Source organism: Ornithorhynchus anatinus, chromosome 1 (genome assembly GCF_004115215.2).
Source record: "Ornithorhynchus anatinus isolate Pmale09 chromosome 1, mOrnAna1.pri.v4, whole genome shotgun sequence".
Taxonomy (NCBI): domain Eukaryota; kingdom Metazoa; phylum Chordata; class Mammalia; order Monotremata; family Ornithorhynchidae; genus Ornithorhynchus; species Ornithorhynchus anatinus.
This window is the reverse complement of record NC_041728.1, coordinates 39,816,709-39,837,924: the sequence shown is the minus strand read 5'-3', so window position 1 is coordinate 39,837,924 and position 21,216 is coordinate 39,816,709. Positions and strand designations below refer to the sequence as shown.

At 45.8% G+C, this 21,216-nt stretch overlaps 2 protein-coding genes across 2 annotated transcripts in view; both read right to left on the bottom strand.

Annotated features, from left to right (window-relative positions):
• Nucleotides 1-3,398, bottom strand: part of GPATCH2L (G-patch domain containing 2 like) — a 108,190-nt gene extending 104,792 nt beyond the window's left edge. Inside the window, exons 1-2 of the mRNA XM_029047647.2 lie at nt 2,936-3,398; nt 1,188-1,346 (exon numbers count right to left, since the gene is read on the bottom strand). The gene's annotated coding sequence lies outside the window, so the exon portion shown is untranslated. The remainder of the gene's footprint in view (nt 1-1,187; nt 1,347-2,935) is intronic.
• Nucleotides 3,399-9,852: 6,454 nt separating this feature from the next.
• IFT43 (intraflagellar transport 43) overlaps nt 9,853-21,216 on the bottom strand; it is a 90,975-nt gene continuing 79,611 nt past the window's right edge. The window contains exons 6-9 of the mRNA XM_029059885.1: nt 13,154-13,226; nt 11,483-11,558; nt 11,106-11,168; nt 9,853-10,154 (exon numbers count right to left, since the gene is read on the bottom strand). Coding sequence (XP_028915718.1) covers nt 10,035-10,154; nt 11,106-11,168; nt 11,483-11,558; nt 13,154-13,226 — 332 coding nt within the window. The 3' untranslated portion in view covers nt 9,853-10,034. The remainder of the gene's footprint in view (nt 10,155-11,105; nt 11,169-11,482; nt 11,559-13,153; nt 13,227-21,216) is intronic.

The following is a 21,216-nucleotide window of genomic DNA, read 5'->3' as shown; positions in this document are numbered from 1 at the left end:
TGATGATAATGATGGCATTTGTTAAGCGCTTACCAAGTGTCAAGCTCTGGTCTAAATGCCGGGTAGATACAAGCTAATCAGTTTGGGCACTTTCCCTGAGCCACATGGGGCTCACAGATTTAATCCCCATTTTACAGGCGAAGTAAGTGAAGCACTGAGAAATGGTGATTTGCCCAAGATCACACAGCAGACAAGCGGCAGAGACAGGATTATAGCCCAGGTCTTTCAGACTCTCAGGGCCGTTCTCTATCCACTAGGTAATGCTGCTTCCCAAGCAACTTGTCTACCAACTCAGGTATAAGGTACTCTCCCAAGCACTGTGTGCTCTGCATACAATAAGTGCTAAATAAATACAATTGACTGATTCTTATTAATAATCAGTCCAGATCTCTTAGGATTCCTCTATCCCAACAACCCAACACACTTCTCCTGGCTTGGCAAAAATCGTACCCGTATTAATTTGGTTTTGAGCAACTGGCTTGTGTCTCCAAGAGCAGAATGATACCACAAGCTATTTTACCATTCAGTGCATTTTCTTCCTACAAAGCTATTTTGAAGAATTTCAGTCAAATCCAACTTCTAGCTTGCCTGGCCCTCTTAGTTTAGAAGGGGAGACCCTTGTTTGGTGAGTTGCAGACCTATTCTCTATGACCTTGTGACCTTCTTTGGCCTCAGTTTCCACATAGGAATCACAATTCTATTCTGATCACTCTCTCTCACCCAAGATGTCACAAGGTTGAACGAAGCAATGAAAACAAAATCCTATGAATGTCCATGACAAGAAGGGCCAGATGAGTGTAAACTGAAAGCATTATAGTGATAGCATTGTAGTAGGGGAACTTTAACAGGAGTTTCCCCAGCCTGATTCTCTCCATTATATGACTGAAATTTGTACATGCTGCTGCAAAAAAGGCAATATACTCACACTGCTTAAGGCAAAAAAATCATTCTTCAGTTTATTCTTGCCAAAAAGAATCAGCTGCCTTTTAATATTACTTCACCCTCAGGTTATGGATTAACAGAAGCCTAAGTTGTTTTGTGCTAAACCCTCCTTCTTCTCACAAAGGACTGCAACACAGTTAACCCAAACCCAATCCCAAAGAGAATCCCTCCTGTTCTGTGTACTGACAGCTTCCAGAATGAAACACAGTGAGGAATCCATACCTGTCACCACAATTTGACCTTACCTGTGTGCTGCTTGGCCTGAGGTCCCGTTGAATCTCAGGGTTTACGGTTTTCTCCAGAAAGTCCTGATGAGTTGCAAACTCCCTTTAGGTGGGTCCCCCTTCTTCTGGAAGAGGCCTGGCTCTAACTACAACAGCTCATTTTCTGATCACGAACAGGGGCTGCAAGCAAAAAGTCACAGTCTCTGAACTCCTAAACCCAGCTAGAAAATAAGTTATTTATTTCTTCCTCCTGCTGGGAGGAACCAAATCCCTTTTGCCAAATACTTATTGCAGGACCTTAATTTCCTTATTTACAGGACTTGCTCAATTGGGCTTAACTCCCAGTTGGCACTATGATGACAGAGAAAGGGAGAGAAATCGACCTCAGCACAAATCTCATGCTTTCCATCTCCAGGAATCCCAGGTCATTCCAATCCGCCCCCACCTCCAGCTCAAGTTTATGTTTTCAAGAAATTACACTCCGCCTAAACTCTGTCAGATGGGTCCCCTCAAAGAGTTTGGGTTTGCCAGCTCCCTGAGCCCCTGAAGGACCAACCCATGGGCCTCCAGCCAGATGCCCTTCCTGTGCTAATCTAAGCAGAATAAGCCCTAGAATGGTGGTGGAATGAGCGAGGCTTGCTTCTTTTACCTCAGGTCAGTGGTCAGCTCTGGAGTGTTGAACCTATTCCCTTCTTCAGACATACTTTTCCTTTTCTCTCATCCCCTTCTGCATCAACCTTGAACTTGGATTTGCTCCCTTTATTCACTCCTCAAACCCAGAGCACTTATGTACATATCCATAATTTATTTATTTATATTAATGTCTGTCTTCCCCTCTAGACTACAAAGTCCTTGTAGGCAAGGAACTTGTCTACCAACTCTGTTAGAATGTACTCTCCTAAGTGCTTAGTACAGTGCTCTGCACTCAGCAAGCTTTCAATAAATATGACTGATTGATTTATAGTGTTTGACTTTAAGGAAGGGCTACAAGAAAGGAGGACCAGTTTAGCAGTTGTGGTGTCCCACTTGCCCATGCTGCTTCTTGCTCATTTGCCGCTCTATTCTCAAAGTGCTAAGCAATCAATCAACGACATTTACTGGGTGCTTATTGGGTACAGAGCACTGTACTAAGCCCTTGGAAGAGTACAGTACAACAGAGTTGGTAGATATGTTCCTGACCCCCAAGAAGCTCGCAGCCTAGAGGAGCTTACAGTCTAACGTTAGAACCTACAAATGTCTCCCGAAGCAGCATTGGAGCACAGAGCAGAGGCATTCTGGGAGCCAAGATCAAGGATTATCAATCAATCTGTGGCATTTATTGAGCGTTTACTGTGTGCAGAACACCGTACTAAGCCTGGGAGAGTACAATGCAATTGAATCAATAAATGCAGTGACCACAGACCTTCGACGGAGAGGACTGAGGACTGTTTCTGATAAGCTCCCTCTTCTGACAGCCTCTCCTCGCTCCAGCTACTGGGTAAGTGAAGAAACTTCTGAGGTGCCAAATGGTGGCAAACGCTTAGTACAGTGTCTGGCACAAAGTAAGCGCTTACCAGATGACATAATTATTATTAAGATGTCCCCCGGTTACCTAGTTTCTGGGCAAACAGCCTTTAAAAGAGACCTGAGGGATACCACACTACAGAGCCGCTTGTCAGCAAGCAGGCGCCCTTGTGGATGGACAGAGTTAAGAGCTATCAGAGAGGAGGTATGTTAAGAGCCAGTGAAGCGTTAGTAGGCATTTGCAGCTTAAGTGCTTTGAGCTTTACCTGGAAATGCCATCCTCCAGTGGGAACAACCAAGAAGTTCTTCCGATCTCATCTTTTCCTCTTCAAAGATGGTGCGAACAAGCCCTTCTCCCTTCGCGCACGACGGCAGCTGCAGCCAATGTTACCGTGATGCTAACCCGGCCTCTTATTTTGCCACAGCCAAACACTGCTGTACACAGTCAGGGGACTTCTGGGCTAATGCAAAACTCTGGCTCTACCCAGCACTCGCTAAGTCTTCCACTCCAGGTCACCGCAACAGATGCTGGGAACATATGCCATGAATTCATTCTCTTCGTCACAGTCACAAGAGGCACAGCCTCATTCTTGTCTGTTCCCACTGCCCCTGGTTTCCGTTTTCTCTCTCTCTTGTTCCAAAAAATGATTTTCTGCCTTCCCCGCAACTGCAATAGGTATTTCATCTCTTTTTGAGACTCTAGTCCATTGCCAAAGGCATTCGTTTCCAAGAAAAAGCTTTCCAGGAAGGATTCTGAGTCATTTAAGGGATTGTCTCTATCTGTTGCTGAATTGTAGTTTCCAAACGCTTAGTACAGTGCTCTGTACACAGTAAGCGCTCCATAAATATGACTGAATGAATGAATTTAGGCTAGCCGGAGGGCAGCAGGAGGGTGATGAGTCCTACTTAGGCAGGTGAGGGTCAACTTTGTTCTCCGGAGAGCCTTGAGAATAAAGTTCCTTAATAGCCTTGATAACCATTTCCGGGCACAAGCCTTTCAGTCTGGAAGCCGACCCGGACATCTGAGCAAATCTCTCCTTTTGCAATTCCAGTCCTGCTTGGTCCTCCCTGGGAATGGAAAGCTATTTGGCACACTTTCTCCCCCTCTCTCTCCCCTGCTTTCACTACAGGCTGCCTGCCCACCTGCCCAAGTTGTGTCCAGATCGTACTACGTATATGCCAGGCCAGACAGCTGAGAAAGGGAGCCTTTCTTCACAGGGTGGCTGGAATTTTCACCTCTGATGGGGGTTAGTAGGTAATCTCCTTTAACCTCTCTCCCCGACCCCCATCTAAGCCTAGAGGGAGATCCAGGCAGCCCTTGCTTTCCTGGCAATCCCCGTGTTTTGGTGGTAAGGGGGTTTCTTTTTTAGCTCATTTCCCAGCTGAAACAGGGGCTGGAGGAGTCCAAGGGGCAGTTTGGGGAAGTTTGAAATGACGGTGCCCATAAGCCCCTACCCTTGAGTTTGAAATGGACACAGGCATCCTTCAACTGATTGTAGGCAGTAAGGGGACTAAAATCATCCCCCGGCCACCCCAGTGTGGCCTAGTGGAAATAGCATCAACCTGTGAGTCTGTTCCATGGCTGCTGTGTGACTTTGGGCAAATCACTTAACTTCTCTGTGCCTCAGTTCCCTCATCTGTAAAATGGGAATTAAGACCGTGAGCCCCATGCACAGACTGTGTCCAACCTGATGATCTTGTATCTACCTCAGTAGTGTTAAGAACACTGCTGGACACATAGTACCTGCTTAACAAATATCATCGTTAGTATCATTATTATTCACATCTATCTACTTCAGCACTTAGTACTGTGCAAAGTGAGTACAAAATAAGTACTAAGTAAGTGCTTAACAAATACCATTTAAAAAAAAAAACAAACTTCTCTGTGTCTCCAATTCCTCATCTGTAAAATGGAGGTGACATGCCGTTCTTCCTCTCCCTTAGACTGTGAACTCCATGTGGGACAGGCGCTGTGTCCAACTTGATTATTATATATCTACTCCAGTACTTAGTGTGGTGTTTGGCACACAGTAAGCGCTTGACAAATATCACCAAAAGAAAAAAGAAGCGAAGCTGCATAGAGGTCCTCTTTCAGCCCTCCGAGAGGATTAAACATGGTTTCCCTGAGACTCAGCTATTGTTGGCAATGAGAGCCAGGCATCCCCTGGGTCCTCTGCAGCCCCTTAAAAAGAAACATAAGGAAGATGCAGCTCACTTTCAGAATGCAGGGCTCTAGAATCTCCATTAAAAATATCACCCAGCTGGAGAAAGGTTAATCAGCAGGGTGCTTTCACTACCCTTTAGTAATATCAATCAATCAATGGAATTGAGTGTTTACTATGTGCAGAGCACTGTTCTAAGCACTTGGGAGAGTACATTACATTGTAATTACATTACATTACAGTACAACAGAATTGGCAGATACATTCCCTGCCCATAAAGAGCTTACAATCTAGAGGGGGAGAGAGACGTCAATATAGATAAACTGGTAATTTATAATATATAATTTACAGATATGTACCTAAGTGATGTGGGGTTGAGGGTGGGGTGAATAACAAATGCCCAAAGGTCAGATACCCAAGTGCATAGACGATGAAGAAGAGAAAGCGAGCCAGGGGAAAGAGGGTTTAATTGGAGGAGAGGTGACCTTAACGTGCTTTGAAGGTGAGGAGAATGGTGGTTTGGCATATATGGTGGGGGAGGGAGTTCCTGGCTAGCGGGAGGATGTGGGAAAATGGATCTACAGCACTACAAGTGAGAACAAAGCACTGTGAGTGAGCTGGTAATAGAGGAGCAGAGTGTGAAGGCTGGGCTGTAGTAGGAGATCAGTGAATATGTTCAACAATAACATACCATCCCTTAAACCTGGACCTGAAACAGGTCACAACCAGGAGGACCCGACTCCAAACTCAAACATTCAGAAAAGGAGGCCCAAGCCCAAGGGTTTGCTTCCATTCCCCATCCTGGTAGGGAGAAGTTAGAAAGAAAGGCCAGGCCCTGCCACCGAGGGCTGCTCTGTCTCTGATCGGCAGGTAGATAGACACTTGGAAGCCCAAGCAGGTGTCTCAAAGACAGACCCAGCAAATGCTCCCTTTGGACCAAAGTCCGATCAAACTTGGGGTTCCCACAGCTGTGGAAGAATCCTCTAACCTTCTGCTGGCAATAATAATAATTGCGGTATTTGTTAAGTGCTTCCTGTGTGCCAAGTACTAAGTGCCGGGGTGGACACAGGCATTTCGGTTTGCACAAACTCCCTGTCCCATGTGGGGCTCAAAGTTTCAATCCCCATTTTACAGATGAGGTAACTGAGGCACAGAGAAGTGAAGTGAGTTGCGCAAGTTCACACAGTAGATATGTGGTGGAGCAGGGATTACAACCCATGATCTTCTGACTCCAAGGCCCGTGCTCTATCCACTCCGTGACACTACTTTCCAAACCGGCAAGAACCTGGTTCGTGGTTCAGGAGGGAAGGCCTTGTTGGGTGTCTATCAATCCTCAAGTGATGTTCTACGACGGTGAAGGTGGGCACGTACTCCCAAAGAATTTGCCCAAACATACATTCCCTTAAAAAATTATAAACACTGTGTCATTCGGCTCACCTCCACTGGTCCGTGACCAAGAAGAAGTGCCTGGGCCCAACTACAGAGCCACTGGTTAACTTGTTTCCTGAGAGGGGCTCCATTCATCATGCTGGCATTACCTGACTGAACTAGGAAAATGGCCTCAGAAAGCAGCACCTGGGCCATCTAGCTAATCAGTCACTGCCCCAGATTCATATCAATCATGCTCTTCACCCGGCAGCACTGAACCAGCAGCACCATTAGTTTTTCTGCTCTTTGCCCAAGGAGGGTATTGGCGGCTGGTGGGCTAGGAAAGGCTGGGGAGTCCACTTCAGCTGGACCTGGCTCTCGGGAACGAAGACGATCCGAGGCTCTCCTGAAGTCTTCCCCAGATTGATTACAAGCAACATTTTTATTTTTATTTTTTTTTGCTTGATGTTTTCATCGTGCGTTGGGTTTCCAGAAAGCTTTCTACCAATTAAGACTTACAATGCAGCTCTGTCCAGGCTGCCCACCTGCCACATTCCAGCATCGCCAAGAGTTGGCAGGGGCTGGTTGAGTTCCCCCGGGAGGAGAAAAAAGGCAGGTTGTTGCCCCTTCCACAGCCCAACAAGTAATTGGTCTTGTGATGGCTCTGCAGCAACCAGAAGGGGATGCAGAATTTCTCAAAATATACTGCCGCACAAACAGAGAAGATCCTGGATGCCCCATCTAGTCAGAGAAGGTAAACCTTGGGCCCAGGGCCTTGCTCTCTGGTAGGCCTCAGGGGCCACTGGGAAAGCAATATAGAAGTGGTCTCTCCATTCCCCCTTAAGAATCTCCTGGAAATGAATCCCTTAGAACCAAACCTCAATGAGAAACTTTTGCTGTAAGGAACTTGCATTCTCATGACATCAAAGAAATAGCAACACATATGTCTTCCAAGCCTCTTGAATGAGAATATGGAAAATGATCAGTGTGCAGAGGGAACTCTATGAAGAAAAGAAACAAGAACTAGAAGAAAGAGTTCGCGTCTGGGAGTCAGAGCATCTGGCTTAACTTCACTTAACTTCTCTGAGCCTCAGTTTTCTCGACTGTAAAATGGGGATTAAATTCTATTCCCTTATACCTAGACTGTGAGTCCCATGTGGGACGGGGACTATGTTCCATCTGCTTAACGTCTATCTACTCCAGAGCTTAGAACAGTGCTTGACACATAGCAAGCTCTTAACAAATATAATAATAATAATAATAATATTTACAACTGTACTTTCATAGACAAAGTTTTGTGTAGCCTAGTGGAAAGAGCATGGACCTGGGAGGACCCATGTTCTAATTCTGACTCTCCCCCCTGCTTGATGAGTGACTTTGGGCCAGTCACTTAATTTCTCTGTGCCTCAGTTAATGCATCCATAAAATGGGGATTCAAAACTTGTTCCCCCTCTTACTTAGACTGTGAGCCCTGTGTGGGACAGGCCCGGTGTTTGACCTGATTTTTTTTTTTGGGAGGGGTGGGTGGACGGGGGGGAAGTTATTGGTTAAGACTTAGTATGTGCCAGGAATTGAACTATGCGCTGGGGTAGATACAAAATAATCAGGTTAGGCCACATGGGGCTCACAGTCTTAATACCCATTTTGCAGATGAGTAAACTGAAACCCAAAGAAGCTAAGTGACTTGCCCAAGGTCACACAGCAGACAGGTAGCGGAGCTATGAACCAGAGTCAAAAAAGAGAAGAAATGGTATTTTGGAAGGCGGGATGATCGCTGAAGGAAGCAGGTGGCCATGGGGTATATTCTGGGTCAAATATGCCGTTCGCTAGAGCAGGAGGACCTTTCCACTTAAAGGATGAACATGGATCTCGGCGTTTGGTTTAACTGGGACACCAGTACGGTTGGCTTGGTGACTCTTATACAAGCCTGGGTTCGCTCACTGTTCTGTCAAAATATCACTCCTGATCACCGCACTCCCAGTAAAAGCCAAGAACTGGGTTCACTGTTCTCTGGTACCCACTTCTGACCTATAACGTTCTCTTCCCCTCCCCACCCCCATTCCCACTTTGCACATCTACCCTCATCCCGCCCCTGCCAACCCAACCTTGGCCTCCGATGAACACGGCCTGTCAGTCAAACCAAACTGCACAGTGTCTTCACAGGGTAGACAAAGAGGGAAGGACAGAGAGACATCAAATTGGCTCTCCCGTGGGCCCAGTCAGAAATGGAAGCCCAGTCTGCTGAGGTTAAAGGCCAGTGTGCAGCATTCCCCAGCCCCTTTTTCAATCTGTCCTTTTTCGAGGCTAGATTTGCTTTCCTGAGCTCATTTGCTTCTAAACTAAACTGAAGGCAGCTGAAAGCAGGGAAATGAAGGCAGGCCCCTTGGCTCTTGCTTGGGGTCTAAGACCCTTGGGATGATCAGATTCCTGAGGCTAGAGAACTATCCAGGGACTGGAAGAGCACACACATTCCCCCTTGATTTCAGAATGGCTTGGGCTCTGGAAAAAACAGACCGGTATTCTCTCGGTGACCCTGGGATCAGTTTACATGGGGCAGCGTGGGCTAGAAGGGTGACTCTGGGAAGGGAGGAAAAGGGGACCCCAAAGCTGCTAAATCCCTTAGTTTATAATTAACAGAAAAGCAGCCTCTCTCCCTGCACCAGAGCTGTGTGGCTCACCGGGAGAGGGGCACTGCAGTAACACAAAAATAACCCCCCAGTGGGTTTTTGAAGTGTGGAGCCTCTTTGTTTTTCTGAATTTTAATGAAAGGCTCTCCAGGCAGGACGAGACAAGCGCCCAGCATTCCCTCTGGCCGAGGAGCTGGGTTGAGCCGGCTGCCAGCCTGCGTGGGCCTACTCTAAAGCGGTGGCTAGAAGAGGCAGAGAGTGGAGCTCAGATGAGCAGTCTCGGTGGGAAGTAGATAAAAACAAAAAAATAAAAGACCTCGCTATTCAAAGACAGAGTTTGGCCTCGACTCAAAACTCCTGTTTATTCTGGAGGGTGGGACGATGATAAACTGAGGGAGGGTTAAGAGCAAGCCAATGGCCGATTCCGAAAGGTCAGGACCCCTCAGGCAGCAGGAGGAGCCGGGACCCCCTGCTCAAAAAAGAGAGAGGGTGAGAGAGTGAAAGGTGGGGAAATGGTTACAATGAGTTTCCTTCAGCTGGATTATAAAATGAAGCAAGAAAAGCCTCCTCTCAGAAGCCCTGGGCAGGCAGCCTTCTGAATCCATCCTCATTGTTTGGGAGGGATGGAGTCGTGTTGCAGTCGAGGGTGATTGTCTTGGAGTAAGTCGTGAACTAGGAAGTTAGTCTTCAGGTGATGTCCTAAATACCCGCGGTCAATCAGTCAATTAATGAAATCTATTGAGCGCTTGCTGTATGCACAGCACCGTACTAAGCACTTGAGAGAGCACAGTATCACAAAGTCGACAGACACGTTCGCGATCGAGAACGCTCCCATGAAATGTGGTTCATCCCAGTGCACTGGACAACCTCCCTAGGGGAATACTTCATTTCACCTCCCGGCGATCAGTGATGCCGAAACGGCTTTTATAAAGCCAACAGATCTGAGGTGGCTGCTTTTCCCTGTGCTTTTCGGTAAAGAGCTTTGGGATCCCGCTCACGAAAATGCTAGGAAAGAAGTTCAAAGGGTAAGTCATTCGATAATGGATTTATTTCCTATCCAATTGATCCAATGCGGTTTCCTGAGAACAGGTACATATTCTTATTGAAAAAGACTCCACACCAGAGCCAAAGCCTCTCGCGGCAGTCGACCTCATAAAATATGAAACGATGATTGTTATGTACAGGAGGGCTCCGCCTAGCCCGTGGCCTTACGTTTGCTTAGACAGTCCTGCCGACTCATCTTTTTCCGCCTGCTCCTGGTCCCATTCTGTGAGGAGCTCAGAGGACACCTCGGTGTATAGGTGGTCCCAGTCCCAGCTGACATCATCCTGCCAACAAGGGGCGACACTAGGTAAGACAGAGGCTGTGGGTAGCACCAACCCCACGAGCTTCTGAGGCCCAGGTATCTGAGTTTGCCCTGGTCAAGGCTGAGGTCCATCTGGCGGGACGAGGTAATAGCTCAGCAGGGGAGCTGAGAGAGCGAAGCTCTATCAGGAGCCTGAGGCCCAGAGTCAAATTAATGGGACAGTACACTGCCTCTGCCACTTAGGTGATGGAGCTTCTGCTTTCCCATTGCCACAGAATGACGGTGAGATGGAATCTAAACGGAAGCCAAGCCGGTCTCCCTCAGCCAGCTCTGCCGAAAGCTCACAAGCCTCCCTGGCAATACCTTGCTCTTTTGGTCCTGGGTCCAAATGAAGCAAGCCTCAGTCCATTTCAAAATAGACCAGAACCGATCTTGGGCTTAAGCTGGGCCTCCAAGGCGGAAAAAATGCCACTGTTGCTGGGTGTATATGTTCTGCCTTGGGATGAAGCAGCGTGGCTCACTGGATAGAGCATGGGCCCGGAAATCAGAAGGACCTGGATCCTCATTCCGGCTCCACCACGTTTGCTGTGTGACCTTGGGCCTCAGTAACCTCATCTGTAAAACGAAGAGTGTGAGCCCCATGGGGGACGGGGACTGAATCCAACCTGATTAACTTGTATCTACCCCAGCTCTCAGAACAGTGCTTAGCACACAGTAAGCACTTAAGGAGTACCATTATGATGATGATGATGATGATGAGAATTCTCCGCTATCCCTTCAAAGTTCACTCCCCAACTCTCCTTTTATTATTGTATGGTCTTGTTAAAGTCCCATCATTTCTGAGCCTCAGTTTTCTCCCATGGGAAAACCTGTCACTTTGAGGATGGTTTAGGGAAGCCTGAGTTATCGAGTCTAAAGTGTCTTGGGTGAAGTTCCCCAACGTCCGTATTCCGGTTGCTTTTATTTACTGTACCTCTCGCACTTCGTGCTCTGGGGCAAGAACTTTTGTGAGGAGCTTCAAGTCAATCTCTCCATCCTGTGAACACAGAAAGGCCGGACGGGTCACCCTGATGGAACGGTCACAACTGGCTTTGCTCAACAAGGGGAGGGTCAGGCTGAATCTGACTGAGACACACAACAAGGGAAGGGAATGAGGAGGGCCTTGGTGAGATCCTGTCAAAAAAGTCAGGGAACTGACAGGATCCAATGGGAGACGCAAAGACGCAGCAGCACTTTGTTAGGAAAAGTGGTACTCTACCCCCAACGGGGACACCAGAGCTTTTTGCTTCACCCGTTTTGAAAGAAGGGAGAAATCTATAAAGTTATGTAGATTTTACTCACTCCACATACCAAAGTCTGGAAGGCAGCATACTTCATGAGGTCATTGTCCAGGTCACGATAGGTCATTACACGGTTCACCTGGACGCTGAAAGAAAATAGTGGAAAAAGTACCATAATTAGGATTATAAATATTAGGATTACTGTCACCTCATCTCTTTGGGAACCATCTGCATCTGGGGTGTAATAAAAGTCAAGTTCAAAGTTCAAAAAGGTCCCAGGATCTGAGACAAACTAGAGAAGCCAGAGTCAAAGACGTGCGTTGGGACAGGCCAGATATGGGGAAAGGGGAGAAGAGTGAAATCCATTCTTCATGCATAGCTATTCCAGTTTGCTACCACCCCGTTCCTTTTGATTTGGCTCCCTCTGCTAATTCTGAGAATTCTTTAACTCTGGATTTGAAGCAGCTTTTTTGGTCTACATCTAATCAGAATCTCTCCTTACTAGCTTTAGCTCTTAACTAAAATGCTACCCACAATGTGAAGGGATTTGTTTTGTTTTTGGCTTTTCACAAAAGGTAAACTCATGATTGCTTATATTGCTAACAACACAATAAATCCAATGAGATGTTAAAAAAACATGAAGCACCAACAGGCACCTATTTAGAAAAAAAGGGCTTCCTACAAATTCTAACTAAAAGTCAATCAGTAGGTGGCATTTATTGGGTATTTCCTGAGTGTCAGGCCTTGTGCTAAGCACTGGGGAAAGTGCTAGAGTAGTAAAACACAGGAACTCCTTGCCTTCAAGGAGCTTACTTGTCCTGGGAAAACAATATTTATAGTTACTGAAAGTCAGAGGAAGAACAATTATTAGGCAGGAAACAGTAAAATGTATCACGACAAAGCATCTGAAATATAATTGAAACTGCAGGTTAATTGAAATATACAGCTGTACAAGAGGGTCAAAATTGAGATTAAAGTACACAGTGTTCTGGAGGGGTGCTAATCTGTTGCAATTGAGATGTTGTGAATTAACTGGAGAAGGCTTTCTGTAAGGTCCTTGAAGGCAGGGATCATGATTACCTACTCTACTGTACTGCATACTTCTAAGTGCTGAGTTACAGTGCTCTGCGCACAGAAAGCACTCAATAAAACACCACTGATGGATTGACTAGGTAGGATTTTGGAAGCGCCTGTTTTCCACTAATCACTGGGAATGATGTATTATTTCACAGCTAGGCTCCAGCAAGATATCTTCAGGGGATCACAGATGAGAAAAAGAGATCTCTACCATGAATCAACCCGGAACCACGACCATGGCACTTTTTAATTCAATCCATCTTCTGCATTTACTGAGTGACTACTGAGTTCGGAGTACTGTAATAAGCGCTTGAGAAGAAAAATAGAGTTCTAGAGACACGATGCCTCTGCTCTCAGGAGTCTTAAATCTAGTGGAGACAGACACTAAAATAAATTACAGATACGAGGAAGAAGGAAAAAGGGATATGTATGCAAGTTAGTGTTTGCATATAAGAGTAGAGACAAAATGTACCCATTATGTACAGATAAAAGGGAAGATGAAGAGATAGCAGGAAAATTTAGAAAACAAGTAGAACACCACTGGTGGCAATAAAGGAGTTTGTGATTCAGGCACATGTCACCTTTTATTACCCATGGAGTAAGAGCTCAATAAATAATCTGATTGACTAATTGATTTTACATTGTCTCCAAATAAAATTCTTACCTAGGAGGAGCTGCCACTTGCAAGACAAAGTCTTCCTCTTGTACTTCTTCCAGATCTGGGATCACAGGAATGTCTGCACAAGAAATAAACAAAGGACTGCAACCAACGTGAATGAGGAATTTCCTCTGCCTTTCTGACCATTCCTTTTTCTTTCAATCCATCAATCGATGGTATTCATTGAGCAGTTCCTGTATCCCATTTTTGTGGCCTCACGCCTGAGGTACTCTTTTTTTTTTCCTCAGACCTCTGTGGAGACCCAGTTGCATTTCTGACCGCTCTTTCTTTTTAAGCAGGCAAAATCATGAGGGCCTGAACCCAGAGCCCACCACTAGTCTTCAGTACTTAGTGGGCCAGAAATTCTGGCCCAACTTGGATATGAAGAATCCAAGAGAGGCATCTTGTCATTCATGCATTGAATAGTATTTATTGAGCACTTACTATGTGCAGAGCACTTCACTAAGCGCTTGGAATGTACAATTCGGCAACAGATAGAGACAATCCTTGCCCAGTGACGGGCTTACAGTCTAATTGGGGAGACAGACGGACAAAAACAAGACAATGTAATCGCGATAAATAGAATCAAGGGGATGGACACCTCATTAACAAAATAAAATAAAATAAATAGGGTAATAGGGTAATAAAAATATATGCAAATGAGCACAGTGCTGAGGGGAGGGGAAGGGGGGAGGAGCAGAGGGAAAGGGGGCTTAGCTGAGGGGAGGTGAAGGGGGGAACTGGGAGGGAGCAGAGGGCGGAGGGGGAGCAGAGAGGGAGCAGACGGAGCAGAGGGAAAAGGGGAAGCTCAGTCTGTATACATACGTTATATATAAGTTATATATGTCAGTTTTCTCAAAAGCATTCGCTTAGCTAAACAGAGCAAGAAAGAAGAGAATAATAACAATTGTGATATTTGTTAAGACCTTACAAGCACTGGGGTAGATACAACTAAGCAGATCAGAGACAGTCCCTGTCCCAGTTGAGGTGCACGGTTGTCGGAGGGGAAGTGGGAACAAGTATTTAATCCCCATTTTGTAGATGAGGAAGTTGAGGCATAGAGAAGTGAAGTGACTTGCCCAAGATCACACAGCGGGTAAATGGTAGAGCCAGGATTAGGGCTCAAGTCTCCTCACACCTAAGTCAATGCTCTTTCTAACTAGACCATACTGCTTCTCTAAATAGGTTGGGAAGAGCCAGATTTACATCGGGAAACTTTCCTAAACCTGGTTGCCTTCAGACCATTCTGGGGGACACTGAAATTGGGGAAATGAGCAGCTAAGGCAGGATGTCTAAACACTAGTGTCAAGAAATGAATGGAATTTATTGAGCACTTACTATATGCAGGGCACTGTACTTTGCACTTAGGAGAGTTCAACACAACAGAATTAGCAGGCGCATGACGAGTTTACAGTCCAAAGGGAAAGTGACAAGGGCAGCAGCATGGCCTACTGAATAGTGAATGGGCCTGGGACCTGGGTTCTAATCCTGACTCTGCCACTTATCTGCTGTGCAACCTTGAGTAAGTCACTTCACTTCTCTGTGCCTCAGTTGCCTCATCTGTAAAATGGAGATTAAAACTGTGAGCCCCATGTAGACTACGGACTGTGTACAAATTGATTATCTTGTATCTACCCCAGCGCCTACTACGTGCCTACCACATAGTAAGCATTTAACAAATACTTTAAAAAAAAAAAGCTTACCGTTTTTATTAGCACTCTCTGACATAGTGCCATGGCTGTTCTACAGAGAGAGAAAGTAAGGGAAGTAAACAAGGAATGAAGGAAAAAGCCCAGAATGAGGGCAGAAAGGATATGGAAGATGAAAGAGAAAGATCAAGGGAGGAGAGCAAGAAAAAGAACTGGCAAAGATGCCAATGGGATTAGCCATTCCTGCGATGCCCTCTCTTTAGGAAGATCAAATTAGCTTTTCTCTGGTCATATGCTGTCCTGTATTCTGCCGGGAAGTTTATGGGTAGGGTTTCTAAAGCTCCTGCTTATGTAGTTGACTTTAAAGGTTTTTTAAAGTGAGACATATCTTTTTCCTGACTGGCTATACACTGCTATTGTTCACCTCTCCAGAGGCTGAGTGTCAGACTAAGTGGAAAGAGCACAGGCCCGGGAGTCGGAAGATTTGGGTTCATATCCCGGTTTTGCCACCCTGCTGCACGACTGGGCAAGTCACAGACCTTCTCAGTTTCTTCCTATGTAAAATGAGGATGAAATACCTGTTCTCCCTCTCCCTAGACTGTGAGCCTCATTTGGGTCAGGGACTGCATCTGATCTGACTGCACTGTATCTACCCCAGCATTTAGTACAGTGCTTGACACACAGTAAGCGCCTAACAAATGCCTCTATTTTTAAAAAAATTATTATTGCTAGAGAGTCCTCCGCTCCCCAGTTCCCCAGCAGGCTCCAAGAGTCGCCCTTTCTAAGCTCCACCGGGTTGGAGCGATCAGGCAGCCCAGGGCTGCTTCGTCTGCAGCGTTACAGGTTTGGGTTGGGCTGGCTGGTTGTCCAGCCTGAGATGAATATTCAGGAGATGAAAAGCAAATACAGCCTACTGAGTTTGGGGCTCAGGACAGGGTCTTCCTAAACTCCATTTGCCCCTCCCAACTCTTTAACGTTTGAGTTCTGTCAACTCCGTCCAGCTTCCTAGAGCTCCAAGGGCCACCACTTCTGTCCAATGTCCACTCTGACTCCCAACAGGCTCCCCTCTTTATGTCCACCCCCCTCCTCCAACTGTGCACCAAAGAGCACGATGCTAGCCCATCTGTGACAGATCAGAGGTCAGCTCGGGCCTTGGCAAGAGGGCTATCGAGAGCTGCACTGGTGGGCTGGCTACACAGTGGGATTTCTCTCTAATTGGCTGCCTGGTGCTCAGCAGAATCCGGTGAACTGCCTGGCTGGGACAGAGCCGGCGATGAGAGCAAGGCCAAGACAAGCTGGAGCATTCTGGTGGAGTGTCAGCTTGAGCAATCTCAAGCTGTCCAACTCCCCGGCCCCCAGTGGAACAGGTGGCTATGGAGCAATTTTTAGACCTGGGCAAACTTCAAAGAATTTTAAAGACACACAGAAAAAGTGCCCATTTCAGGAGCCAAACACAATGGCACATAGGTGCAAATGGGCTCCCCCAGCCCCTTACCCCCACTAGGCACACTCACTCTAACTGCAGGGAAAAAAAGCACTCAGAAACCAGAAGCGGCCTTTAGGACTATCAGTCGCTATTGCACATCCAATTGAGGCGAATGACCTGGTTCTGTTTCTCCTCGATGGGAGTGGCTTGCTGACTGTTCTGGACATCCAGATTGTTGCTGCAAAAATAGTATTGATTAGTGATGGATGATCGTTGATGCATTTTTTGATGCTTGGCGCTTGCAAACGTCAGGGAGTAGGGCAAATTTTAAAAGGAGTATAAAAGAGAATTCCACTGCCTTTTTTCTTTCAGAAATGACAAAGATCTATTTCTCATCTTAAACTGCTAGAAACAAAACAAACTCTGAGAACTGATGAGTTAATTTTGTCTGTCTCAACCATTCAGGTGTCAAAAGCACTTCTTACATCGTAGGCTTTTGCCAGCTTCCTATTTCTGGATCTTTAATCCGTATAGTTTTTTGACCCATACCAATCTGTCGGCATGTTCTAGGCAGATTATATCAAGGTAGCACAACACATAAACAACCTTGTGAAACATCACACTTGACTTCTCTGTGCCTCAGTTTCCTCCTCTGTAAAATGGAGATTCAAAAGTTGTTCTCCCTCCTACCTAGGCTGTGAGCCCCACGTGGGAAAGGGGCTGTGTCAGACCTGATTATTTTGTATCTTTCCCGGGCACTTAGTACCGTGCAAGGCACATATTAAGCACTTAACAAATACTCCAATTATAACCCAAAGCCTCCTCTCAAGTTTCTCTATCATCTGCAGGCAACCAGATACAATGAAGCAGAATGAAAAAAACAAACACATAGTCCTCAAAGGAGTTGGTCTTGCAGTGAACCCTGTAGACCAACCCTGGGAGATCTTCCCCAGAAGACACAATGGATGAGACTCTTCTCATCTAAGAAACCACACCCTGACTCCCCGCCCTCATTCACGTCTTCTTAAATCTCTCTCCACAAAGCAAAAAGCACCTGGTCAACCTCGAAAGCTTCAGAGACCCGCGTCTTCACATTTAGGACAATTAAAAAAATATTGGTTGTAATTGGATAAAAATGACTCCACGCTCTTTTGCATAAAGGACCATTTTCTATTAATGACAGTACCTTGTCTTTCTTGTGTTCCTTTGTACTTTTATGCTCTTGGGCTCCTTTCCCCCATTCCCATGCTTGCAGACAGTGGTGCCAAAAACACAAAATTCAGATTATGAGCTTGATCCTGACAAATTAACATACCTCCTCTTATTACTGAAGATTCCCCAACACCGTTCTACACTGCTGCTTCCACATATTGCTAACCAAAAGGCAATCACCTCCAGCGAAAGATACACAGTGGTTTTTCATGCCCAGTGTAATCTAAATCTTGTAGGGCATGGAAATATAGAGGAAACTCTATCCAAGGGAACTGGATAGCTGCAAGTTGCACTGGAGATTGGCCAAGGATCCTGACATTAATTTTTCTTGCTGTTCCATATAGTAGCCAAAACTATCCTCACCCAAATCTTCTGTTTTACTTTACTGAGCTCTTTAACCTACCATTTTTCTTCTTCACCACTCTTCACCGGTTTATGGCCCCTGGGTTAGCTGGAATTTCTTCAGTCCACCCTGTCTGAAACCCCACTTCTCCATTACATTGAAAAAGGGCAAGAACTTTCTAAATCAAAGCTGTAGGATACCAGAAACCTCTTTCACTGGCCCCCATTTGACAGTTAGAAAGCAGAGTACCATTAGGTGTTTTATTGTCTCTGAATTCTAGCCAACCAAGTATGACTGACCATTCTATGGGCAGGGAAATCAAGGCAATTAGATTAAATGACTGACAAAGTCCGAAAATGTAGCAGATCAACCATTTGAGTTTGGATCCTTTAATTCCGGATCTGTCCTTGGACACATAGCTACCTATGTTTCGCACTCTAAATCTCTCCTTTGCCTACAACAGTGTGGGCTCTCAACAGCACTAATGATATTTACTGAGCACCCATTGAGTGCAATGCACTGCTCTAAACACTTGGGCCAGCACAACTAAAGTGTAAGACATGTTTTCTATTCCCAGTGAGCTAACACTCTAGCAAGTAAAATGCCCACTGACATGGCAGATTACAACCAAAACCTAAACTCAAAGAATGAAATATGCTAAGATGAAGAGTAAGCCAATTTACTACATTCGACTGCTTTCTGACACCCTGAAACAGAGAATAATAGCACTGGAAATGGAAGACAAAGAGAGACCGAAGACATAAGTGGTGTGAAGATAAGTAAGAAAACCACCAAACCCAGAACAGTTCCCTCATCTGTTGGTTTTGAAGGAGCTGGAAATCGCAATTTCACTCAAAGCCCCGTAGTGAGTCATTCCAAACCTTATTTTTTAAAAGACCCTACTACGTCAGAGACTTCTTACAGTGCCCTACACATAGTAAGCACTTAATAAACCCCACTGATTGATTTTTTTGGGTCTATTCAGATTACAGTGAATACTCATTTCTGATCCCCCATATCGAGGATCAGCTTATATCTCAAGAGTCATCAGTAAGTTTTAAAGGGCTCACATTGAGAACACTACATGCTGTGAGAGCCAAATCGACTTTTTTGTTTGCACTGCTTTACCACCCACATAAAAGTAGCTCAGAAGAGGACACTATCTTACACCTCTTATGTGGCTTCACTCTCCTCTTGGATGACTTGATCTCCGATGAGGTTGAATTCTGAATGGAAATATCTTACAGGCACAAACAATGCCCCTCTTTGTTTGACTGGAGAGAGTTACCGCTAAGCTCCTCGTGAGCACAAATGTCTCCTCCTCTCCTACAACCCTATCAACTTTCTTCTCTGCCAGCTCAGAAGAGGGCCAAAAATTATGCTACGATCAGTCATCACTCCTTGAGTTTTCGAGGCTGTTCTGAGGCTCAGGAAAGCAGATATATGGCAAGCAACCTTCCCAACAGCAACTACGCTCCTTTTCCCTTTTTCCCTATGCGTATGGCAAACTCTTCACATAGATCACTTCTCTATTTGGTCACTTTAAGTCCTTCCCCTAAGGAAGGGCAAGCTTATTCTCCTCACCATGTTTCTGAGTATTCTTTATAATAGAGGTTGACATGGGTTTGTTCCAACAATACCCTGGATAATTTCTTCAGCAAAACAAAATGTGAAGATTTGGAGATGTAGCTTAAGGTCACCCCGACAGGAGCAACACAAGTGGGTACCTTGCTCACCCCGGCTTCCCGAGTCAACGTTCTCAGTGGGGTGGAATGGAAGGGGCTCGTCAGCTCAAAAATGCAAACAACAAACTTCTACAGTTTAAGGAGAAGGCAACTAAACCAGAGATCATTATCATTTTTCTCTGCCGTTGAAAAACTTTGTTTTACTGAATGCTGTTACCTTCTGCATCACGTACGGGGAATTTTAAACAGGGAAATGGAAGAAGGTCTGATTGAAGATGAAGTTAAGTGAAAGAAATTGGTCTCATTTAGCACATGACAGGATTCATCTGTGTTCCCAAGTCCACTGAGGTAGCATCACGGGCGTTTCATATTCATGAGCTGCTGCGACACTATGTCCCCTCATTTACAAAGAGCCGTGTTCAGCAAATTCCGTCCCTGTGGACACTTCGTGCATTTCATGGTCTTGTCAGAGAGACATCAAACACTCCAGTAACCAAATACCAGAAAATGGCTTTAATTAGTGGATCTCAATCGTATAAATAATTTTTTTCTAAGTGGAAAAATGGAGAAGAGAAAAAAAAAGAAATGAAAAGTGGAAAGCGACATAGGCAACAGGCTTCAGAAACAGGAGGAACAAGGGAAAGAGGCAGACTGTGGAACACACAAACAAGCTCGAGGCCTCTCGGAAACCTAAGCCGGTCCCCTATGCACTCGCAGAATCAGAGAACAAGGGGCAAAAACAGTTCTCCGGGCACCAGGCCGGTTCATTTTATTAAGCTCAGGCTCTGGGATTTCAATTGATTTTAGCTGTTCTCCAACTCTGCCCACCCTTGACAGGGAGAGGAGGAGAGCTGGACCGAGAAGAAAGGAACGGGGAACCTGTGCTGGTGATTGGGGTGCCGTCCTGAAAAGTCTAGAGAAGAAAGTGCCAGAGAGTAGACTACCGGGCACCTGAGACCCAGCCGGGAGATCCAGTTGGTGGGGTGCTGGGCCAAGACCAGTTGGGAGCCAGGAGACGGGAGAATCGAGTAAACATTTATAGTCAGCTCCGTGCTGATGGCGTTGGCACCAGCAAAGGGGAGACGCCCCGGAGCTCATCAGGGCCCGACGGGATGACATGTCTCAGTGCTGCTGCCAAGTGGCAGCTTCGCTAATTCTGCTGGGTAAAGAGATCACAGATTCACAGAGGGCGATGATCAAAATGGTCGGCTGTTTCTCTCAGCACTCAAAGCTGTGAGAGCTCCCTTGCTGGAAAAATAGGTAGGGCAGGAAGCAACTTCTGATGATTTGGCTGGGGTTCCAGGGTTGGGCAGATCCTCCATTCTATTTACGATTTATTTGCGGGCACCTCTGGGTACCTGATATTCGCTCCACCCTCAGCCCCACAGCACTTATGTACAGATCTGTAAATTAAAGATTATCCATTATTTGCATTAATGTCTGTCTCCCCCTCTGCTCACTGTGGGCAGGGAACGTGCCCACCAACTCCGTTGCACTGCACTCTCCCAAGCTCTTAGTACAGTGTCTGCACAAAGTAAGTGTTCAATAAATACCATTGATGATGATTTCCTAGATCACCTGGGTGTGGAGGGAGTGGGAATTTGCCAAGAACAGTAACGCAATTGTAGGTGAGGGCACTTCCCCAGAATCGTTGCTGCACTGTGAATTTGATGCCACAAGATCACTCGGGAAGTTTTTAACCATGAAATAGAGGGTTTAGGATTACTGATATTTTATCTCAGATTGGAATGTTC